At 39.3% G+C, this 18,452-nt stretch overlaps 2 protein-coding genes across 2 annotated transcripts; one reads left to right on the top strand and one right to left on the bottom strand.

The window, feature by feature from the left end:
* Positions 1-1,909: 1,909 nt before the first annotated feature.
* LOC139144049 (D-beta-hydroxybutyrate dehydrogenase, mitochondrial-like) lies at positions 1,910-10,672 on the top strand. The gene is made up of 5 exons (XM_070714695.1): positions 1,910-2,334; positions 6,049-6,183; positions 6,414-6,566; positions 9,475-9,608; positions 9,905-10,672. Exons 1-5 carry the CDS (start codon positions 2,025-2,027, stop codon positions 10,292-10,294), a joined length of 1,122 nt encoding a protein of 373 aa, XP_070570796.1. The 5' UTR covers positions 1,910-2,024; the 3' UTR covers positions 10,295-10,672.
* Positions 10,673-12,000: 1,328 nt separating this feature from the next.
* Positions 12,001-18,163, bottom strand: LOC139144047 (uncharacterized). The gene is made up of 3 exons (XM_070714694.1): positions 17,954-18,163; positions 15,963-16,100; positions 12,001-12,681 (listed from the first exon to the last, which is right to left on the bottom strand). Exons 1-3 carry the CDS (start codon positions 18,130-18,132, stop codon positions 12,456-12,458), a joined length of 543 nt encoding a protein of 180 aa, XP_070570795.1. The 5' UTR covers positions 18,133-18,163; the 3' UTR covers positions 12,001-12,455.
* Between the last annotated feature and the right edge of the window lie 289 nt (positions 18,164-18,452).

Here is an 18,452-nt window from a genome sequence, read left to right as displayed (position 1 = left end):
AAGTCACGAAACAATTTGGCATTGAGGTGGCGTAAGCGTCAATGATTTTTGATCCTACCTGGTTGCTTTAGACCCCTAGGTTGAAATCGGTTTTGCTATGCGCACTTGTATCAACAGTGTAGGGCTAGCGTCATGTAAAAGTTCATACGAATGCCTTTTTATCAAGTTTAATGTACTGGGAAGTCCAATTCAAGTCATAGAAAATGAATAATCGAATCCTGTAAGACCAACACTGTAGGTGCAGACCAGTTCTAACCCATTCTCCTGAGCGTGCAGGCGTGCCTCCAACAAAGTATTACATGTTTATGATGCCACCAAACAGTTGCAAAAATTACTAGAGTAAAATGCACCATCGAAAATTTTTGCAAGTGGAGAGTGAATTTCATATTAACATCTATTATACTGTAATCAGAAATGCGTAGAGACTATAATACCGTTAAATGCAAAACAAAACAAAACAAAACAAAACAAAACAAAACAAAAAACCCCTAAAAATGATCCAGTGGTAAAAAAGAATGCCATTTTATTTATTTAATTTCTTTTATTATGGTGGATAGTGTAGGCTACCAATCGTTAATGTTTAGTCTCTTTGATGGTATACTAAGACAGACAACGATGAGATATAAATATTCAGGTTTGGCAAGTGTTGCCAAAGAAGTGCCCTTGAAGGGCTGACAACCAAGTCTCTTGTTAGTGCTTTGCAAACAAATCATTTTGTTAGACACAAGACTGACAGCAAATGTTTCCGTCCATAATCTGAGTATTTGTCGTTTCTCTAGTTATAATATTTCTCCGTGATCATCCCACAAAACGCGAAGGGTTTGATTTATCAGGCACCATATTGTGAGAAAAAACGAAGACCTTTAAGCCATGAACGATTTTCAAACCCTTTAAAACCTTTAGTAATGATAGAAGGAAAGCAATGTTTGAGGTACAGAATTACAATGGTATTAGCTAGTGATAGCCATATATTGTGTGGAATGAATACCGAACATGACTACCTTACTTAAGATATTTTGGGCTACAGTGGAAAACCCTATGGTCACGTGAGAATCAAGCTTAAATGCATCATAGAGAATTTTAAGATAACAAATATATTGTTATATTCATAGTATGCCATCATCGTGCCAATTTATCTTTCCTCTGACATGAAAGGGATTGCACATAGTACAGGATCGTGCTAGTGGCAGAACTTTCACAAAAAAACCAAGTTTGCATGGAATAAATTTAAAAACATAAGTTCAAGAGCTAGTATCTGTAAATTTATAACGAAATCATAATATTTATCAACCGATTCGGTCCATCGATAATATGTCGTCATATATGACATATTAATCTCCATATTTGGTGCTTAAAATATTGTCTTTGAACGTGCATAAACTTGCGTTCAAACCCCCGGCCGGTGACTTCTGCCTTGAATGAAACTTAAATAACTACTCTGAAATATTTGCGCAATAAATCCCATGAACATTGCAGATATGTTCATTATGTCAGTTGTAATGGGTAAAAAGAGTGTAAAAAGTTCCTTATCTAAAGTCCTGTGAGGAGCGCCGCCAGTGTCAATATTTTGACTGACTTTTTATGAGAGTGGCTGCTGATCATAAAGTTCATGGCAATTTCTTCAATATAATTGGATATTTGCTTTCTTATCGGTACACGCTTACGTCAATTTTCAGAAGTCAATTCAACAACAATGGTAGTTGACACGGTTCATATTGCAACATGATCGGCAAAAATTTCAATTGGTCAGTGATCACGCATTTTGTCATACCATGTATACTTGTACTATGTGCTCCTTCTGTCGCACGCATAATGTGCCTTCGGAAGTGTGGCCCACTTGATCTTGAATGTTTAAATTGTGCCAACGAAGCGTAGTAGGTCTCAAGACTACTGCAACCGGCTAGCTAGGAGGTCACCCCAGCTACATTGTGGACTCCGGTTGACGTCACACTGTTGGGGGATTTGCGACGAAGTATGCAAATGTCACGATAGTGCTGCGTGTCAAAGTTCATTGCGCCTCAAAGATGACAGAGGTTACCAAAGTCCCGTTTGCGATTGTCCTGGCTTGTTTATTGCCATTATTTGTGCACTTTTCCTGGTCCATGTTGGATGATGCACGGCAGGCATCTGCTATCGCCCTAGTCCTCACATCTGTGGCCAGCTACATCGTAGTACGCCTGTCGCCGAGCTGGAACCTCGCCGGTTACAGTGTTGTGATTCCGGTCAAGAAAGCTGTCTTGATCACTGGCTGTGATAGCGGTTTCGGACACGCTCTGGTAAAGAAACTGGATGCATACATGTTCTCAACCGTCTTTGCCGCATGTCTGAATCCAGGTAAACAATAAAACCAAGTAGACGGAATTTATATTTCTTAATTGAGATAATATACCGATGTGCGTTCTGGCTCACATGACCTTTGACTTCTCATTCACAGTGTTTGAAAGGGGCGTAAACATGGTATGATGTACCTGCTATCATAGCCCCTCGAGTAAGACCCTCGAGAAAACGAGGGTCTATACTGCATCATAGTTGTTAAAGCGGGATTGTGGACAGTTGCAACATACAGGAAGACAGTGCAAACCATCTTCATGCAACGAACGTACGAGTCAGCGTAAACTCATAATTCATGAGAGAGAGAGAGAGAGAGAGAGAGAGAGAGAGAGAGAGAGAGAGAGAGAGAGAGAGAGAGAGAGGGGTCGTCCCCCAGTCAGCAAGATGTAGACGGTGGGATAACAGTATGTCAACATGTATACCCCATGGCGGTAAACCTACAGCAGAATAGTTATCGATTTTTTTGGATAGCCGTGGTTACTCTATCCCACTGTAGAGTATAATACTGTGGGAGAGTGGACAATAGATGGGCATCAGGGTCATCGTCACGGTATTGTCTGCGTCTATTAATGTTCATGAATGACCGTAGCGCGTAGCTAGCAGGGTGCAGCATAGACACTGACAGTAGTTGTTCCCCCCTCTACTGTCTATGTGTGCAGGGAATCCACACTCGCCTGTTTTCTCCACTTCCACTCTGCGCCTCATAGCTCCTCCCCCTAGACGTGCATATGTACACACATCTATGGGGCGCGTAAGCGCAGGGTGGAATTGGAGAAAACAGGCGGCTGTGAGGAAATCGCTTTAGCCGTTGAGCTGCCAGCTGAAGATAGAGTCACAGCCACATTAACCCGGTACAAGATAGAGCTCAGGCAATACTTTGTGTGCGGATATTAATGGAGCCATGCTGCGGTCCAAAATCGCCCGGTTTCCTTCCGTTAAATTGAAATATAATAGAGCAGTAATGCGCACCAGATATACACAGTCAGGGATTACGAACCCCAATAGATCACCACTCGAATATGAATATCCCATGCTTAAACATTACCTGGACACAATAAGCTTATTTGTGAGAGCCCCATCAGCTGTTGCGTTGCATTTTGCATGCACTGTTTATCTCCGACATGGTGTCAGTGATGGCCGTCCGGATGGTGGTGCTACCGCTTGGTACAAATTGTATAGAACCCTAGAATCTTGACTTATCTCTAGAAATAAAATGTATCTTTGAAGGCCAATGCACTAACTGTTTACTTATTACAATTTTTTAGGGTGTTTTCGACAAGAATTTCAAAAGTACATGCCAGATCGTGCTGAAATGCACATTACTCAGCTTGTCAACATTGACTGCATATGTGTGTTCTGCCATAGACAGTAGAAGGGAACGTTTCTGCCTTGTTAATTCAGTTGTCAACAATAACAGTTGCACGTCATACATCGACACATCACATTGGCCAACCAAATATTGGGTATTTCAAAATGCCATAGGAAGTAAGACTGAGCAACCTTGGTTGATAAATACAACAAAAATAATGAAAAATGGCCAAATGTTATAATTATTGTAGTTTAAACGATTTTTAGCTCACATTTGGTTTTACCAATGTGAGTTTATCGTATAGGCTGAAGTCGATGGCGTCTGTATGTATGTGTGTATGTATGTATGTATGTATGTATGTATGTATGTATGTATGTATGTATGTACGTACAGTATGTCCGTCAACATCAAAAACACGCAAACCACTGCACGTTTCAGCTTGGTATTTGGTGTGTGGATGCATCCTGGCTATAGATGGGATTTTGTTCAAATGATGAGTCTGCATTGCCAAAATTATGCAAATGAGCTTACAAAATGTGAAAATGGTTAAGAATTAATAACTCAAGAACCGCTTTTTTGATTGCTTTGAAAATTTGTGTGCAAGTACCTTAGGTTAACCTTATACAGTTTTATGAATATTGTGAAGATATTATTAATTTTGTATTTTTGCTGAATTTTTTGGTGATTTTTCTCATTTTCAGTAAAAATTCTTCTTCTCTGAAACCGCCGGCCCAATCGCTCTCAAATTTGGGTTGTCTCTTTGCAAGGGTGTTACTCTTCTAATTTGTTGAAATTATGACAAAATTGGGAAAATTACTACTTTTGTGCAATTTTATCATTTTTGGTCAAAAAATCTTAGACAGTATTTCCTTTTTAAAATCCCTGGACAGACAGCTTTCATATTTCGTACACAGACGTACAGAGATGACAATAGTTAGATATGTGGAAATTGTCCTGAAATATACAAAATTGTATTTTTAAGACAATATTGTCATTTTTGGTCAAGAAAACTTTATCTCAACATTACTTGTTTGATAGCTTTGTAATTTGGTATAAAGTCCCTTGTTTGATAGCTTTGTAATTTGGTATAAAGTCCCGAAAGATGTTATTAGATAAATTTTCTGCTCAAAGTGTTGGGAAACCCCAAAATTTGTATATTTTAGGTACTTTTCTCAGTTTGTGACCTTAAATGACCTATACTAACCCAGGATATGTTGTGAGACAATTTTGAAGGCTGTGAACATTATTATGTCATATTTGATACCAATTTGTAGGAAAATTTGATCGAGAAAACAAAGCTGAGGTGATTTTTTTCATTTTGGACCAATTTTTGCAACTTTTCTATGTAAGACATACAAAAACTGATGAGAAATTTGGATCCAGGATAATTCCAGATGTTGTAATCACCACCCACAGTGGAAGGCATTTCACTATCTGTAACTAACTTAAGTGCTGTTTACATTAGAATGATAACACTCATGGATTAATTAAAAATCTCCAAGGTTGTAAATGTACTTCCTGTCATTTGGTCTTATGTAATACTAAGGGTGGAACATTTGATATGCAGGAGGGGGTAGGGTTTAGAAGATCAATGATGTAGCATTACTTTTTTACCAGATCCTTTGTGCATTTTTTGCCCACTCCCACCTTTTCTTTTTATCAAGCCTTCTCTGTTTTTTGTTGTTGACATTTGCTTAAGTATTTAGGATCTGCTTCTCCCATTGCTATAGAAGTTGATATGCATATGTTCCTAAAGATGACCTCCAGTACCTAAGTTGGAGACCTTATTTGCTTCTGTCATTCTTGTTTTTCCTGGTTTAAATATTTCTCGAATGGACAAATTCAAACCGAATGTGAGCACAAAGTGTCCTTGACGGTATTTTTTGAGTTCGGATACTTGATACCGCGGCCGTGAAAGACTCATCTTGCATCACGACTAGGGGAAATACCCGGAGCCTATAGAAGCCTACAAGTGAAATGAGCATTTTATCCCATACTCATCACTTTACCCGGGCCCTGGCGAACATCGTACCGCTGCATCATGAAAACAGCTTTACAGTATCGTTGGACGGCACCGACGGAACGCTGTGGTATTAATTCTAAACCCCCGTCAAAGACGCTACCGGCATCTTTTCCGAGGTCGGTCCGCTGATTTCAAAATTACATGTCTCTTACTGAAAGCAACTTACATGATTGATATAAAATTTCAGGTGGCCAATTGTGAAAGTGTTAAAAGCTACACTTTGCAATGTATTACGACAGACAAGTTGATCCAAATACGGCGTGCACAATGCAGGTGAATCACACCAAATAGTCATCATTCTCGTATGTACACTTTGACAGCGCCAATAGTACCGATATAAATTCTGTATAATCATCTACTTCTTATCGATATTCCAACGTGATAGACGGGGATGGAGCAAAGAAGCTGACAGCCGAGTGTTCAAAGAGAGTGGTTGTTCTTCCTCTTGATGTTTCATCGGATGAATCTGTCGCCAGTGCCATGAAGATTATAGACGAAACATTAATCAAACGGAACCATGGTAAGGCATTTGTACAGTATTGAGACCGAATTGTAGACGTGGAAATTACTAGTATTCCATCTATACAAGGTATAGGCCTTTCGACATCATTCAAGCTATATGTGACACTGAACTGGAACAGGAATCTCGTTGAACATAGCCTACTAACAGGCTAAGTAAGCGAATATTTACAACAAGGTGTATTGCTCCATTTTTATGCCTCTTAGCTCTAATCATATTTCCACATTCAGATTTATGGGCGGTTGTGAACAACGCAGGCATCTGGACATGCGCAGACATTGAATTTGCCCCAGTGGAGAGGTTCAAGAAGCTGGCTGAGGTCAATGTGTACGGTACCGTCAGGGTGACGAAGGCATGCTTGAAACATATCAGGAGAAACAAAGGTAATAATTTTGTACAGTAAAAATATAAACTTGATTTATTGAGGTGTTTCCATTGACATATGAATGTGGTTCACATCATTAGCGCGACGACAAATACCGTCAAACGACGTTATTTCAAGTTCATATTGCTGTTGCAATTGGTGTTTCATCTGTGACATCTGATCGTCTGTACGGCTTACACTTAATTTTAAATGCAGACAGTCCGTTTCAAAATGGAAAAATAATAAATAAATAAATAAATAAATAAGTTTTCGTGGGCGTGGCTTGGATATTAATGAAGTTATGAAAGTTTTAATTTTTCTGTTACATGTTTGTCTATGAGAGAGATTTCGCTAACGCCGCGTATAACAAGTGAAAACGATCGATTGACGAGATCGACTGTTTGAGGGCGCTGTGAAATGAGCTAGTCCAGGTTGGCTATAGGCTAGCTGGATAGCACTGGTTTCAACCTCGTATTGAACGTTAAAAATGTGATATTTTATGACTCATTCGACTCACTATTCAAGACAAAATATCGTTTAGCAATTAGCTTTTATACCTTTGGTGATTGATCGTTTCTCTCGCTGCTCGATCGCCAGAAATGACTACATACGTTCTCCACCATATAAGGTTACTAGCCTCATGGCATTATCACTCGTCCGACCCTAATATGAAGTGCCTATGATAATAATTTTGGGTCAAAGGTATTGAAGTGTCCAATCAGGTTCCTGCACAGAGTCCAAGGCCGTGACCTACTCCATGTACTTCTGTCGTGTTTTGATTTTGCTTCACCAAGAAACGTACTCGCCGTTGTCCATAAGTATGTTTGTTCTCCTGTATAAGCATTTTTTTTTAGTTCTAACTGTTTTAGTTCTGTGTCAGATGAAAAAGGCGAGGGTGTTCGTGAAACAAATTCCGGGATAGGCTTTGGTATGCGTACGATCGACAATTCGTGTTATGGTTAGATGTGGTGGCCATTTTATGATAAGTTTTCAATACTGCAAAGCTACATAGCGTCACTATCGCGTGATCGAGGTACAGCGTTTTGAACGGGATACAGAAACTCTGCAGAGGGAGAAACGATCGTTGACATGAGCAGTCAATGTACTTCAGCACGTAGTCCGCAGATTGCGGATTGAGAAAATAAACGTGTCCCAGTAAATAACGGAATATTTATGTACATGAACTCGATATTAATCAAATTTACAGCTCATAGCAAAAAAATGTATTTCAAAGATTTGTCACTGACAAATACTGCACTGTACGGAAAAAAAAACAGTCTGGAGAATAGTTCAAGTCGTACTACCCGAGACAAACACTTGTTTTGTCAATTTTGATTTCATTTCACAAACTTCATACTTCATCGAGTATCGCGTATTTCAGCCTTTGTGAAGCCATTTTATTGATATTTTCAATTTTTGTCTTGGCTTTGTTGTGGAACATGTTGAATCGTCTCCGCGGACATGAAGGCACTAGGCCGTGGTGCAAACATATTCAGCCAAATTATCGTTTCGAAGCAAACAGTTCTATCACAGAAACACCATCAATTCTCTCTAGCAAAGTTGCGTTAAATATTCAGTAAAATGTCACATAACGTGAAAAGTGACCCGGTACGAGGTGACAAAAACCAGCCTTACTCGGGTCGAAGCGGACAGGGGTCGGGATGACCTGTTCCCCAAGTGAGCTACCTTCAGAAGTCTGTTTCGTCGCATGTTGTTCTCAGCATCACAAACATATACGCCTCTGCTATGTATCACAGCAAATAGTTATATTTGAGCGCCCCGTAAATGGGATCCTCGTTTTTTGCGAACCCGGAAGTGTGTCTCGCTCAATGCATTTCCTATCGATAGCGAAGGAAACTGCCCGTGTTCCATGTACCTTTTTTCAATGCCAGTGCAACGCTATCTGTGCAAAATTTGTGGCGATATGCTCCCGTGTGATGGAAAACCTCTCTTATTCTAACATGGACGTAGTTGACTTTGGACTTCGATTTCGTGTAAATGTGATGTCCATGCAGTGAGTTGGGGTTGGCGCGCCTATAATGCAATCTTCGCCCGCCTGCGGTCCGATATCCCGCATAAGGCATAAGACCACTAGAAAGATTGCTAGAAACCTGTATTTCAACTCTGTTGTCGTTTTTTAGTTGACTTCATTGCTTATCGGAGAGGTTTTTCCAGGATTGGGAGCCATGGCAATGCAAATCTATATCTTTCTCTGTACTGCGCCCTTTTAGATCGCCTCTAACTCCTGAAAACAACGGTAGAAATCAAACCTATGATACACTATGATACAACATTATTGAAAGTCATTTGACATTTTTATTTCAGCCAATTCCTAATTTGCATATTTAATGAACTTTCCTAATTAGGGATATATACTGGGATTTACTTGATAAAAGTTGGCAAAACATGCTGTGTACATTGATCATTATACCAGGTTATAACAGTATTGAAAGTCATTTCGCATTTTCATGTCAGCTAATTCATAATTTGCATAGCTAATAAGCTTTCACAGTTTGGCGTATATAGCTTGAAGGACTTGACCAAAGGTATATTAAGTGGTGATACAATGACAGTACTCAAAGAATTAATTATTTTTATTTAGCTAATTACATATTTGAATACTTAATGACCTTTAGCATTGATCTGTGGTGAATTTTGTTCATTATGTTGATCATAACACTTTCAATAAAGTAGCAAAGTTCAAATTTGCACATAAATGCAATATATAATGAAACACGTGAGCATTTTCAGTTCATATCTGGTTATATGAATCGCAACGGCAGCTATATCACTTATCTTTGTTTGAAACTAAATTCAATAAGAAAAGATACAGCCACTTTGGCCATAAATCAGTAAGCCTAAAGATAAAGCAAAAATTCTTGCCTACCTTTTACGCCGACATACGTCATTTCCGTTTATGGATTTAGGTCGAGTTGTCAATGTTACCAGTATTTCGGGACTATGGACGATACCATCCAATGCAGAGTATTGTATGACAAAGTACGCCCTCGAATGTTTCTCAGACACTCTCAGGCATGAGATGCATCAGTGGGGAGTGAAGGTAAGGACCCATTTCAAAACTATTATTTCCCGCTGTGCCGTGTTGTCAATTTTACTAATACACAAACTCTCGGATTTAATAAGTTAATTTTGGAATGACGGCGTTTATGGAAAGACATGGTTCGTAAAATTCATCGACGTCAAGCTACCGTGGAATTTTTCGACACAGTGTTGACAGTTTTGCATAATGCTCACATTCTCATTACGACACTGACAAACTTTTTAATAGAACATTTTCACTCAAGTTGCAATTAATCCATTTGAACTTGTATTGTTATCTTATCATCGCCATGGAAGGTGTCAATTGTGGAACCAGGTCCATATGCCAAGGCTACAAAAATCGGCCTGAATTTATGGGAAGAATTTGAGAGGAGTAGCAATGCACTCTGGGACAATGTGGACGACAGTATCAAGAGGCAGTACGGGAAGGCGTACTTTGACAGTCACATAGATTGGTGGAAGAGCGCCCTCGCCGACACTTACGATGATGGAACACCTGTAGTTGACGCAATGGTTCATGCTGTGTGGTCTATCAATCCGAAACATCGCTATCTGATTGGAGGGTTCTTTAACACAAAACTGACTGCTTTCATCATGAATGTATTGCCTTCGTACTTAACCGATAAAATCTTTTTCAGACAATTATCCCACTATGTAAAACCAGCTTGTCTGAGAAAATCACTATGAAACTGTAAAAGTATAGGGAACATAATGACACATATCATTAACATCGCAAACAAATAAAGGCAGGAATTTTAGAAGCGCATGTTACCCGGATGACAAACACGACCATCTGCATATAAGCCGTCAACATACAGGATAACTTGCAAACGATCTTGTGAATGTCCCAGTCGAATACTGTATTGCGAACTTTGTTAAGAAGCTTGCTCCCTGTACTTGAAACGTACGTGTACCCCTTTGAGTCAATAAGCCCGTATAATTTTACTTTATAAATAAAACAGCAGATATGACACAAGAGGGCAAGTTTTTCATCAGAGTCATCTTAAACTGAAATGTCTCCAAAAATGTGGGCAATATTATCAGAGATGTAAATGAATCGGAATAAAAAGCCGCTTTAAAAATCTTACGTAAACAGAGGATGATTTTTGGATGAAATCATACCATAGACCCTGAGTGAGATCCTTAAACCAAAGGCGCTCGGCTCAATGCTAAGCCCACGTTCTTAATGTGACGGTTCGAATACATTATACTTATTAAATGGGAATTAGAAAGATCGGTTAAGTTTGTTAAATGAGAGAATAGAAGGGGCATCCATACCCATAACATGTCAAGAATCCCTCTGTTTGCGACTACAGGGATGCTCTGCTGCTTGGAGTATGATCCAAGCGATTGATCGATCTGCTCGCTTGCTGGCCTCTCGACCCGAACACTATATGATACCCAAGATGAGAAAGCTTTACTCCTTAGATTTTATAAATCGGATAATTAAATCCGTATCATCTATCCTCCTTGAACCCATGAAATATATCACGCTCAAAGGGATAGTTACAAAGTCGATCAATCGTCTTATTTGCTAATGACAATGAACTTGACTACTGCTGACAAAAAAAAGCTAAATTTCACTCTCGGGACAACTCCCGCACCGACACTAAACCAGCGAAATTTCTTGTTGACCCTTCGAAATTGCGCAGTTGCACAAGAGCTGTCCCGAGAGAGGATTAGGCGGTTTTAAAACGAACATGGCCCTTGCAGTATTTTTAACCAAAGAGGACAGCCTATCAGTTTCTAAATCCCATCTTCATTGCACTCCAGTCATAGGAAAGAGGGACGCTCGGCACTCCATGGACTGCTAGTCATTTCCATTGCTTCATCGAACATTGTAAACAGACCGTTGTAATTTCCGTGGACACGTACGATATGTGAATTCAAACTGTTGCATTGAGATCTTGTACATAGCGACGAGTAAAGCGCATGTTTTGAACAACCTGTCCGTTTGCAGATGGAAGACACTGGCATGGTTTTGTTAATCCTTCTCGACGGCGTATGTAGCAGACAGTCGCCGCTCTGAGTGTACTAGCTAGCACTCCGTTACATGTATAAGGAAATTCGAGGGAGACTGAGTTACCAGCTTTAAACGAAATTGCGGAGAGAGAGAGAGAGAGAGAGAGAGAGAGAGAGAGAGAGAGAGAGAGAGAGAGAGAGAGAGAGAGAGATTTCTTTTCCAAGTGATTTATAGATCTTTGGCAAAATGGCAATGCCTTTTTAGACTAGCGTTCGTCTTAAGTGACGACTTCTTCTGCAACGTAATATATTACTAGGAGTAGAATAGACTCTTTGAAACCTTGAACGATCTCTTATACAGGTATGAGAATCTACGAATGAGTAAAAGTAGATCACTGAGGCATTCAAAACTGACCAAGGACACTGCAGTCTTTGATCATTTAGTGCCCGTCAAACATTTCGGACGTTTTGTATTTGTATTGCATTGTAATGAGTTGATGACCAAGCATACGACAAGGGTCAATGCGGAGGTAAAGCTGAATTTTAAAATTTCCATTCCATTTCTAGAAAAATATGCAAAAGACGTTGGATAACCAGACACTTTGTCGTTACCAGGAAGCAATCCTCATTTCGTGATGGAGCAGACCATCGGAGGAAAATGACAACATTGCAATAAACGATTTCGTTATTTTTTCAAACGTACTAATTCTTAGCTCTTAGCTCACATCAACAGCGTTGAACCTAATATAAATCTTGCATCAAGTTTATGTTTGTATTTAACGTGGATGTACAGTTATGATTGAAATTATTGGTCAAAGTCTTAATTACTGGAATGAACGAAAAATAGACTTTTCACGCTTTTGTGTGCCTCATAATTGCACTTTGGCTAGTTCTTCAGGCCTTCAATGTAACCTTTCAGGTTGGAGAGCAAAACCGTGTGCGCATCAACTCCAAGTCCTGAGGCTACCCACTGGAGAAAGCGTGGACATTGGGCAGTGAAGGTGTCCCGGACCAAAGTACCCCGTTTTCCTTTCTGTACGTAATCTAAGAATGTGAAGCGGCCTTTGTTGTGGTACCGTCCGTCCAAGGTCGTATTCCAAAGGATTTCTTGCCTGCAGTAATAAGAACAATGAGAAAAGAAAAAACTAAGATACAATGAATAGAAAGAAAAGAATGAGAACTAGTTAAACAACATTTTTAAAGAGTCATACGGTGGCCCAAAACTACCTGTTCTCCGCATTCAAAGTCTGCGTCGCATTCAATTGTTTTTCTCTCACATTTGTCTCCGCATTCAAAGTCTGCGTCGCATTCAATTTTTTTTCTCTCACATATGTCTCCGCATTCAAAGTCTGCGTCGCATTCAATTTTTTTTCTCTCACATAAGCTTATGTCTCCGCATTCAAAGTCTGCGTCGCAATCAAATGTTTTTCTCTCACATATGTCTCCGCATTCAAAGTCTGCGTCGCAATCAAATGTTTTTCTCCCACATATGTCTCCGCATTCAAAGTCTGCGTCGCAATCAAATGTTTTTCTCTCACATATGTCTCCGCATTCAAAGTCTGCGTCGCAATCAAATGTTTTTCTCTCACATATGTCTCCGCATTCAAAGTCTGCGTCGCATTCAATTGTTTTTCTCTCACATATGTCTCGGCATTCAAAGTCTGCGTCGCATTCAATTGTTTCTCTCCTAGATGGGCGTCGCAGTCAGTGATTTTGTCACCAACACATGAGGGCGCTGGCAAGTTTCTGTGAGCGTGACCCTCGCTCCATGACCCATGATTGCATCCGGAAAAAGTATCACTCTTTCAGTGTTCGTGATCGCGAAAAGCTCATTGATTTCAAACGTAAGTGACAAAGTTATTCATTGTATTGTAAGCTTATGGGTTAATGATCTAGCCACCGTCTAGCCCTGGATGTATTGGCAGTTGTGGGACGGGCTGCCGTTTTACATTCGGACGCTCATGTGGGACCCATTATGATGCGCCCATACTGGTGAGCAGCGTACCCCCTTGGCTAGATCATTAACCCCATAAGCTTACAATACAATAAATTACTTTGTCACTTACCTTCAAAAATGAGCTTTTCACGATCACGAACACTAAAGAGTGATACTTTTTCGGATGCAATCATGGGTCATGGAGCGAGGGTCACGCTCACCAAAACTTGCCAATGCCTTCTGGTTGGTGACAAAATCATTGACTGCGACGACCATCCACAGGCGGCCCAATCACTATTAATAAAGCTTATTATGAGTTTTTCTCAGTTTTCTCAGTCACTATCAGTCCCTCTCCTTTTCTTCATGCTCTGACTGATCGTAGTAAATAAAATAAATGACTATATAGCCTAACCTAGCCTCTTGACTCTTTATTTATTTTACACCCCATTACAAGGATGTTTATCTCTCATATACACATCTTGTAATTAATTAGTCAATATAACTAATTATGCTAATCCGTGGACTTATCAAGGGTTCGTCAACATGGAAAGATAGAGATGTAAATGAAAAAGGAGTTTTAGTACCTTTCCTATCTTTCGCGATGTTGACTAACCTATAAAATCCCTGATAACTCCACGGATTAGCATAATTAGTCATGTTGACTAATTAATTACAAGATGTGTGTATATGAGAGATAAACGTCCTTGTAATGGGGTGTAAAATAAATAAGAGTCAAGAGGCTAAGTTAGGCTATAAAGTAACATCTTTTTATTTCCTACGATCAGTCAGAGCGTGAGAAAGGGAGAAGAACTGATAGAGAAAACTGAGAAAAACTCAATAATAAGCTTATTAATAGTGTTTGGGCCGCCTGTGGCCCATCTAGGAGAGGAACAATTAACTGCGACGCAGACTTTGAATCCGGACACATATGTGAGAGAGAAACAATTGAATGCGACGCAGACTTTGAATGCGGAGACATATGTGAGAGAAAAACATTTGATTGCGACGCAGACTTTGAATGCGGAGACATAAGCTTATGTGAGAGAAAAACATTTGATTGCGACGCAGACTTTGAATGCGGAGACATATGTGAGAGAAAAACAATTGAATGCGACGCAGACTTTGAATGCGGAGAACAGGTAGTTTTGGGCCACCGTAGAGTCATGACTTTTAGCTATGAGGCACTTTCAGGTTTTTTCCCACTCCTACAATCATGTCAAATAGCTGGTTGTTCAAATTATCATTTGTCAAAGCGACCTACATATGTGGCATGTCTGATTTTAACATTCACAGCTGAATTTTGGTTTGGTCCAGAATTAATTTCTCCATAACAGCAATGAACAAAAAGAACAGTGAATTTCATTGGCAGGGCTCACATCTTGTATGATCTCACAAGATAAGAAAGAAAATACCAACCTATAAGTCTTGTTTTGCTGAACAAAACTAACGAATATGTCGAAAGCAGTCACTGCGAGAACAGCTCTTGTGACGTATGCTTTACTGTTGTTAGTAATTGCCGCTATTGATGTCAGATATTTTAACAAAAAGTTTAAGAGCTTCAAGTTGTACGAGTTATCTGAAAGTTTTTCGTCTCACTTAATGTCGGCTCAATACATCGTAAACGTCGGCATAATGCAATGTAGGAATATATCACTTGTACAGAGCTTAAAAGACACTTCCTCGTACGTATCCAATGATATGATCTGACGTATCAAGCACGACCAATGAAAAAACCCACAAATTATCTTCGTGTGTAAAATTAATTTTCGCTCATTTTGAATGAAATATCATGAGGCAGGAAGGCAGTATTGATCTAACAGAGTACAAGGGAATGATTATGTAAAGACTGTTTTTCCAAATTAACAGCTATAATATATTATATATAAGTGAACACTGTGGTTCATCTGCGAAATTTCACATTTTGCTCGTTTGTAATTGCAAAACACATTTATTTCACAAAAAAGGGAACATCTCGCAATCTTTTCGTATGAATTTTCGCATATACAAAATGACCTGCTAAGAACTTTCTTTCCTACAGTGGTAAGCTATATACATCATTATGGAATAAAACCAATAGAACGAACAACGCAATTATTTAAACACAAAAGAAACATGTCGTACAGTACTTGGATGTTGTAACTGTATTACAAAATTTTGAAATATGTTAAATTTACTTGCAATGCCCGCTTCTCTTTTGCAAATTATTTTAAGTCTCGTTTAAATAAAGTGCAATGTTTACTACATGCGGTGATTGTAATGATATAAAACAAAGAGGAAAATAAAAAAAACTGCAATTATTGTGAATATGTTACATACAATCAATCAATGTAAGCAAAGCATTAGACATGTGAATAAATTATTGCAGTATTCAATAAAGAAAGAAAATGACCTTTGGCATATCTCTCGATGATAACTCTGTGACGATGTGAATGTAAGCACTGAAATTTGAATACCTACTCTGTTACTATACTCCGCGACTCGGTAACGGTTCGTCGCGTCCCTATGATTGGCAGTGTCACATCTTGCAAGAATGTCACCTCTTTGGCAGTACGTCCATTTACAACAGTTTCTTTAACATCACTGATGACTTCCATCCTAATAAATAAATGAACAGTTGTTTCACTACGGCATTGCTCATGCTAAATAATTGTGCTGATACAGTACATTATATTTAGTTCTGTGATAAAATAGGTATTTTCGTGGAAACATGACACATAAAATCGCACAGATGTCGAAGTATTAAAGCTTCGAATGCCGTGTTTTGATCATATCTATATATCTACGTCTTGTGTTTTGATTTTCCAATATATACGGTCTCGTTCGAAAAAGAAGATAACATGTTTGGCAAGTATTTGCATCTGTGAAACACTTTAAATCAGCTGCCAGCGAAATCAGGATTTGAATTGAACTACAGTGCGTTCCTGATTTAGCTAACAACACAATTTGACTATAATTAAGGTTAGGAAATGCTTTAATTAGCTGCGTCTTCAATTGATGAAATATTGGCTCGAGTTAAACTGGCTTAAAAGTCATGCAAGCTAAAAGAGCATATTGAGCGTATTCAGAGTAAAATTTTCACGTTGTGTACCTGGACGAGAAAGGGGCGTCGACCGTGTAAGGTGATTAGTCACAATGAATGAGGTCGAAGGTTGTATGTGGTGAAACATGTATTGAGAAACATTTGCATGTCAGAATTTACCTCATAGGTGGCAAACACTGGCAGAAAGTGATCGCGTCGAGTCGAAATGAAAATCCTAAATACCACACCCTTCTGAAAAACACGTCTGTCTATCTGTCTGTCTGTCTGTCTGTCTGTCTGTCTGTCTGTCTGTCTGTCTGTCTGTCTGTCTGTAGTTATGTATAGGATGTGCAGATCATGCCGAAGAGGTCGATGAACTATGATAGTTTGAACACCCCTATTAAAGAGCATGTTAAACATGGCGGTTACAGTCCGCTTCTACCTCCATGATTTCACCAATACCAATCAGAGTTCGTCATAACGGCTACAAATGAATAAGCTGATAAGACTGGGGCAAGGCGTTGGGTCAACTTAACAATCACATGTACTGACGTGCAGGTTTCCAACGAAGCTATTGAACACTGCAGGTCCCTGCACTGAAGGGTCAATGACAGGACGGAACAGTATTGTAGTCGATGGCCCGGCCTATGGCTCTAGTGACCGGCAATCGGTGGCTCCCATACCCTGCCTGAGGAGATAACACAACTGTACAACCGAATCAAGAATCACATCGATGTTAGCATCAGACTCCCATTAAGTTCAGATCACTCATTCTATTATGTAATCTTGGTGCTGTTAACATTTTTCTCTCATTTTCGTCTGTAAGTGAGTCATCACTGCCAAATTGTACAAAAGGTTGATGAGCATAATACTCCAGAAACATACAGAGAAAATCAATAGACTTTAAAGTTTAAGAGATCGCTAAATCAACTTCAATATTTCCACCATTTGTGTCAACCTGCAGTTGATTTTACTTGCCAGGGTTCACTAATTAAAAGTATCTCATGACAGCAATATACCATCAAAGTTTCACCTTCGTTCCTTAGACAGTCGACGTGATATTCATTACATTCAGAGAAAAAGCAGGTATACGTTGGTATAATTGGTATTTATCCAGTTGATATGATGACGTAGATTTCATGTTGAAATCACGGCATATGCGTATAGCTCAAATTTTGACATTATTGTCATTCATTGAGAAATGGCATATGAAAAGGGCATCACTTCATTGTAAAAGGCACGGCCATGCACGACAGAACAGTAAGTATATCTGTACAAAAGTCGTAAAAAGATAACATGATGGACTTGAATACGAATCTGATGCTAACATTAAAATTATTCTTGATTCTTAATTCTCAAATTCTTTGATTCTAAAATAGGCCTACGCTCCCCAAAACAACTGCAGGAACTAGAAAAAAGTTAGACTCACTTGTGCTTATGGAACTCCAATAATTTTCCCGGTTTGGTGCATACCTCAAGTACACGTGGCCAAACCTCGTCTATAAAAATCTCTAGATCCACTTGAACTTCGGCTGTTTGCAGGCCAAAATAGACGACCAAGGCCAGTGTTGCGACAACGAGCGATGTTTTGAACAGCTTAGACGCCATCTTCTTTGATTGGGGCAGAGGTCAAAGTTCGTTCCGTGCGGACGCTCGTTTGGGTGTGACATGATAACAAGAGCCCGAGAGGGCAAGATAACGCGTTAAGGACGCTGATCATATCTCACACCCGTTGAAACACAGCGAATGTATGATATGATGTTTCCATATTAAGGTACGGGTGCAGCTTACGGAGCAATGCAATTTGTGTGACTTTTCAGCTGTAACTATGACAACTCATTGGATCATGAAACTGAAACTGAAATAAAGTAATTTTATTCATAGAAGTTGTACCTCTGTTCATAATTCGTTACACTTGTCAATATAAT

Source organism: Ptychodera flava, chromosome 11 (assembly GCF_041260155.1).
Source record: "Ptychodera flava strain L36383 chromosome 11, AS_Pfla_20210202, whole genome shotgun sequence".
Taxonomy (NCBI): Eukaryota; Metazoa; Hemichordata; class Enteropneusta; family Ptychoderidae; genus Ptychodera; species Ptychodera flava.
Note: the sequence above shows the minus strand (reverse complement) of the source record. Positions and strands in the feature narration are given on the sequence as shown.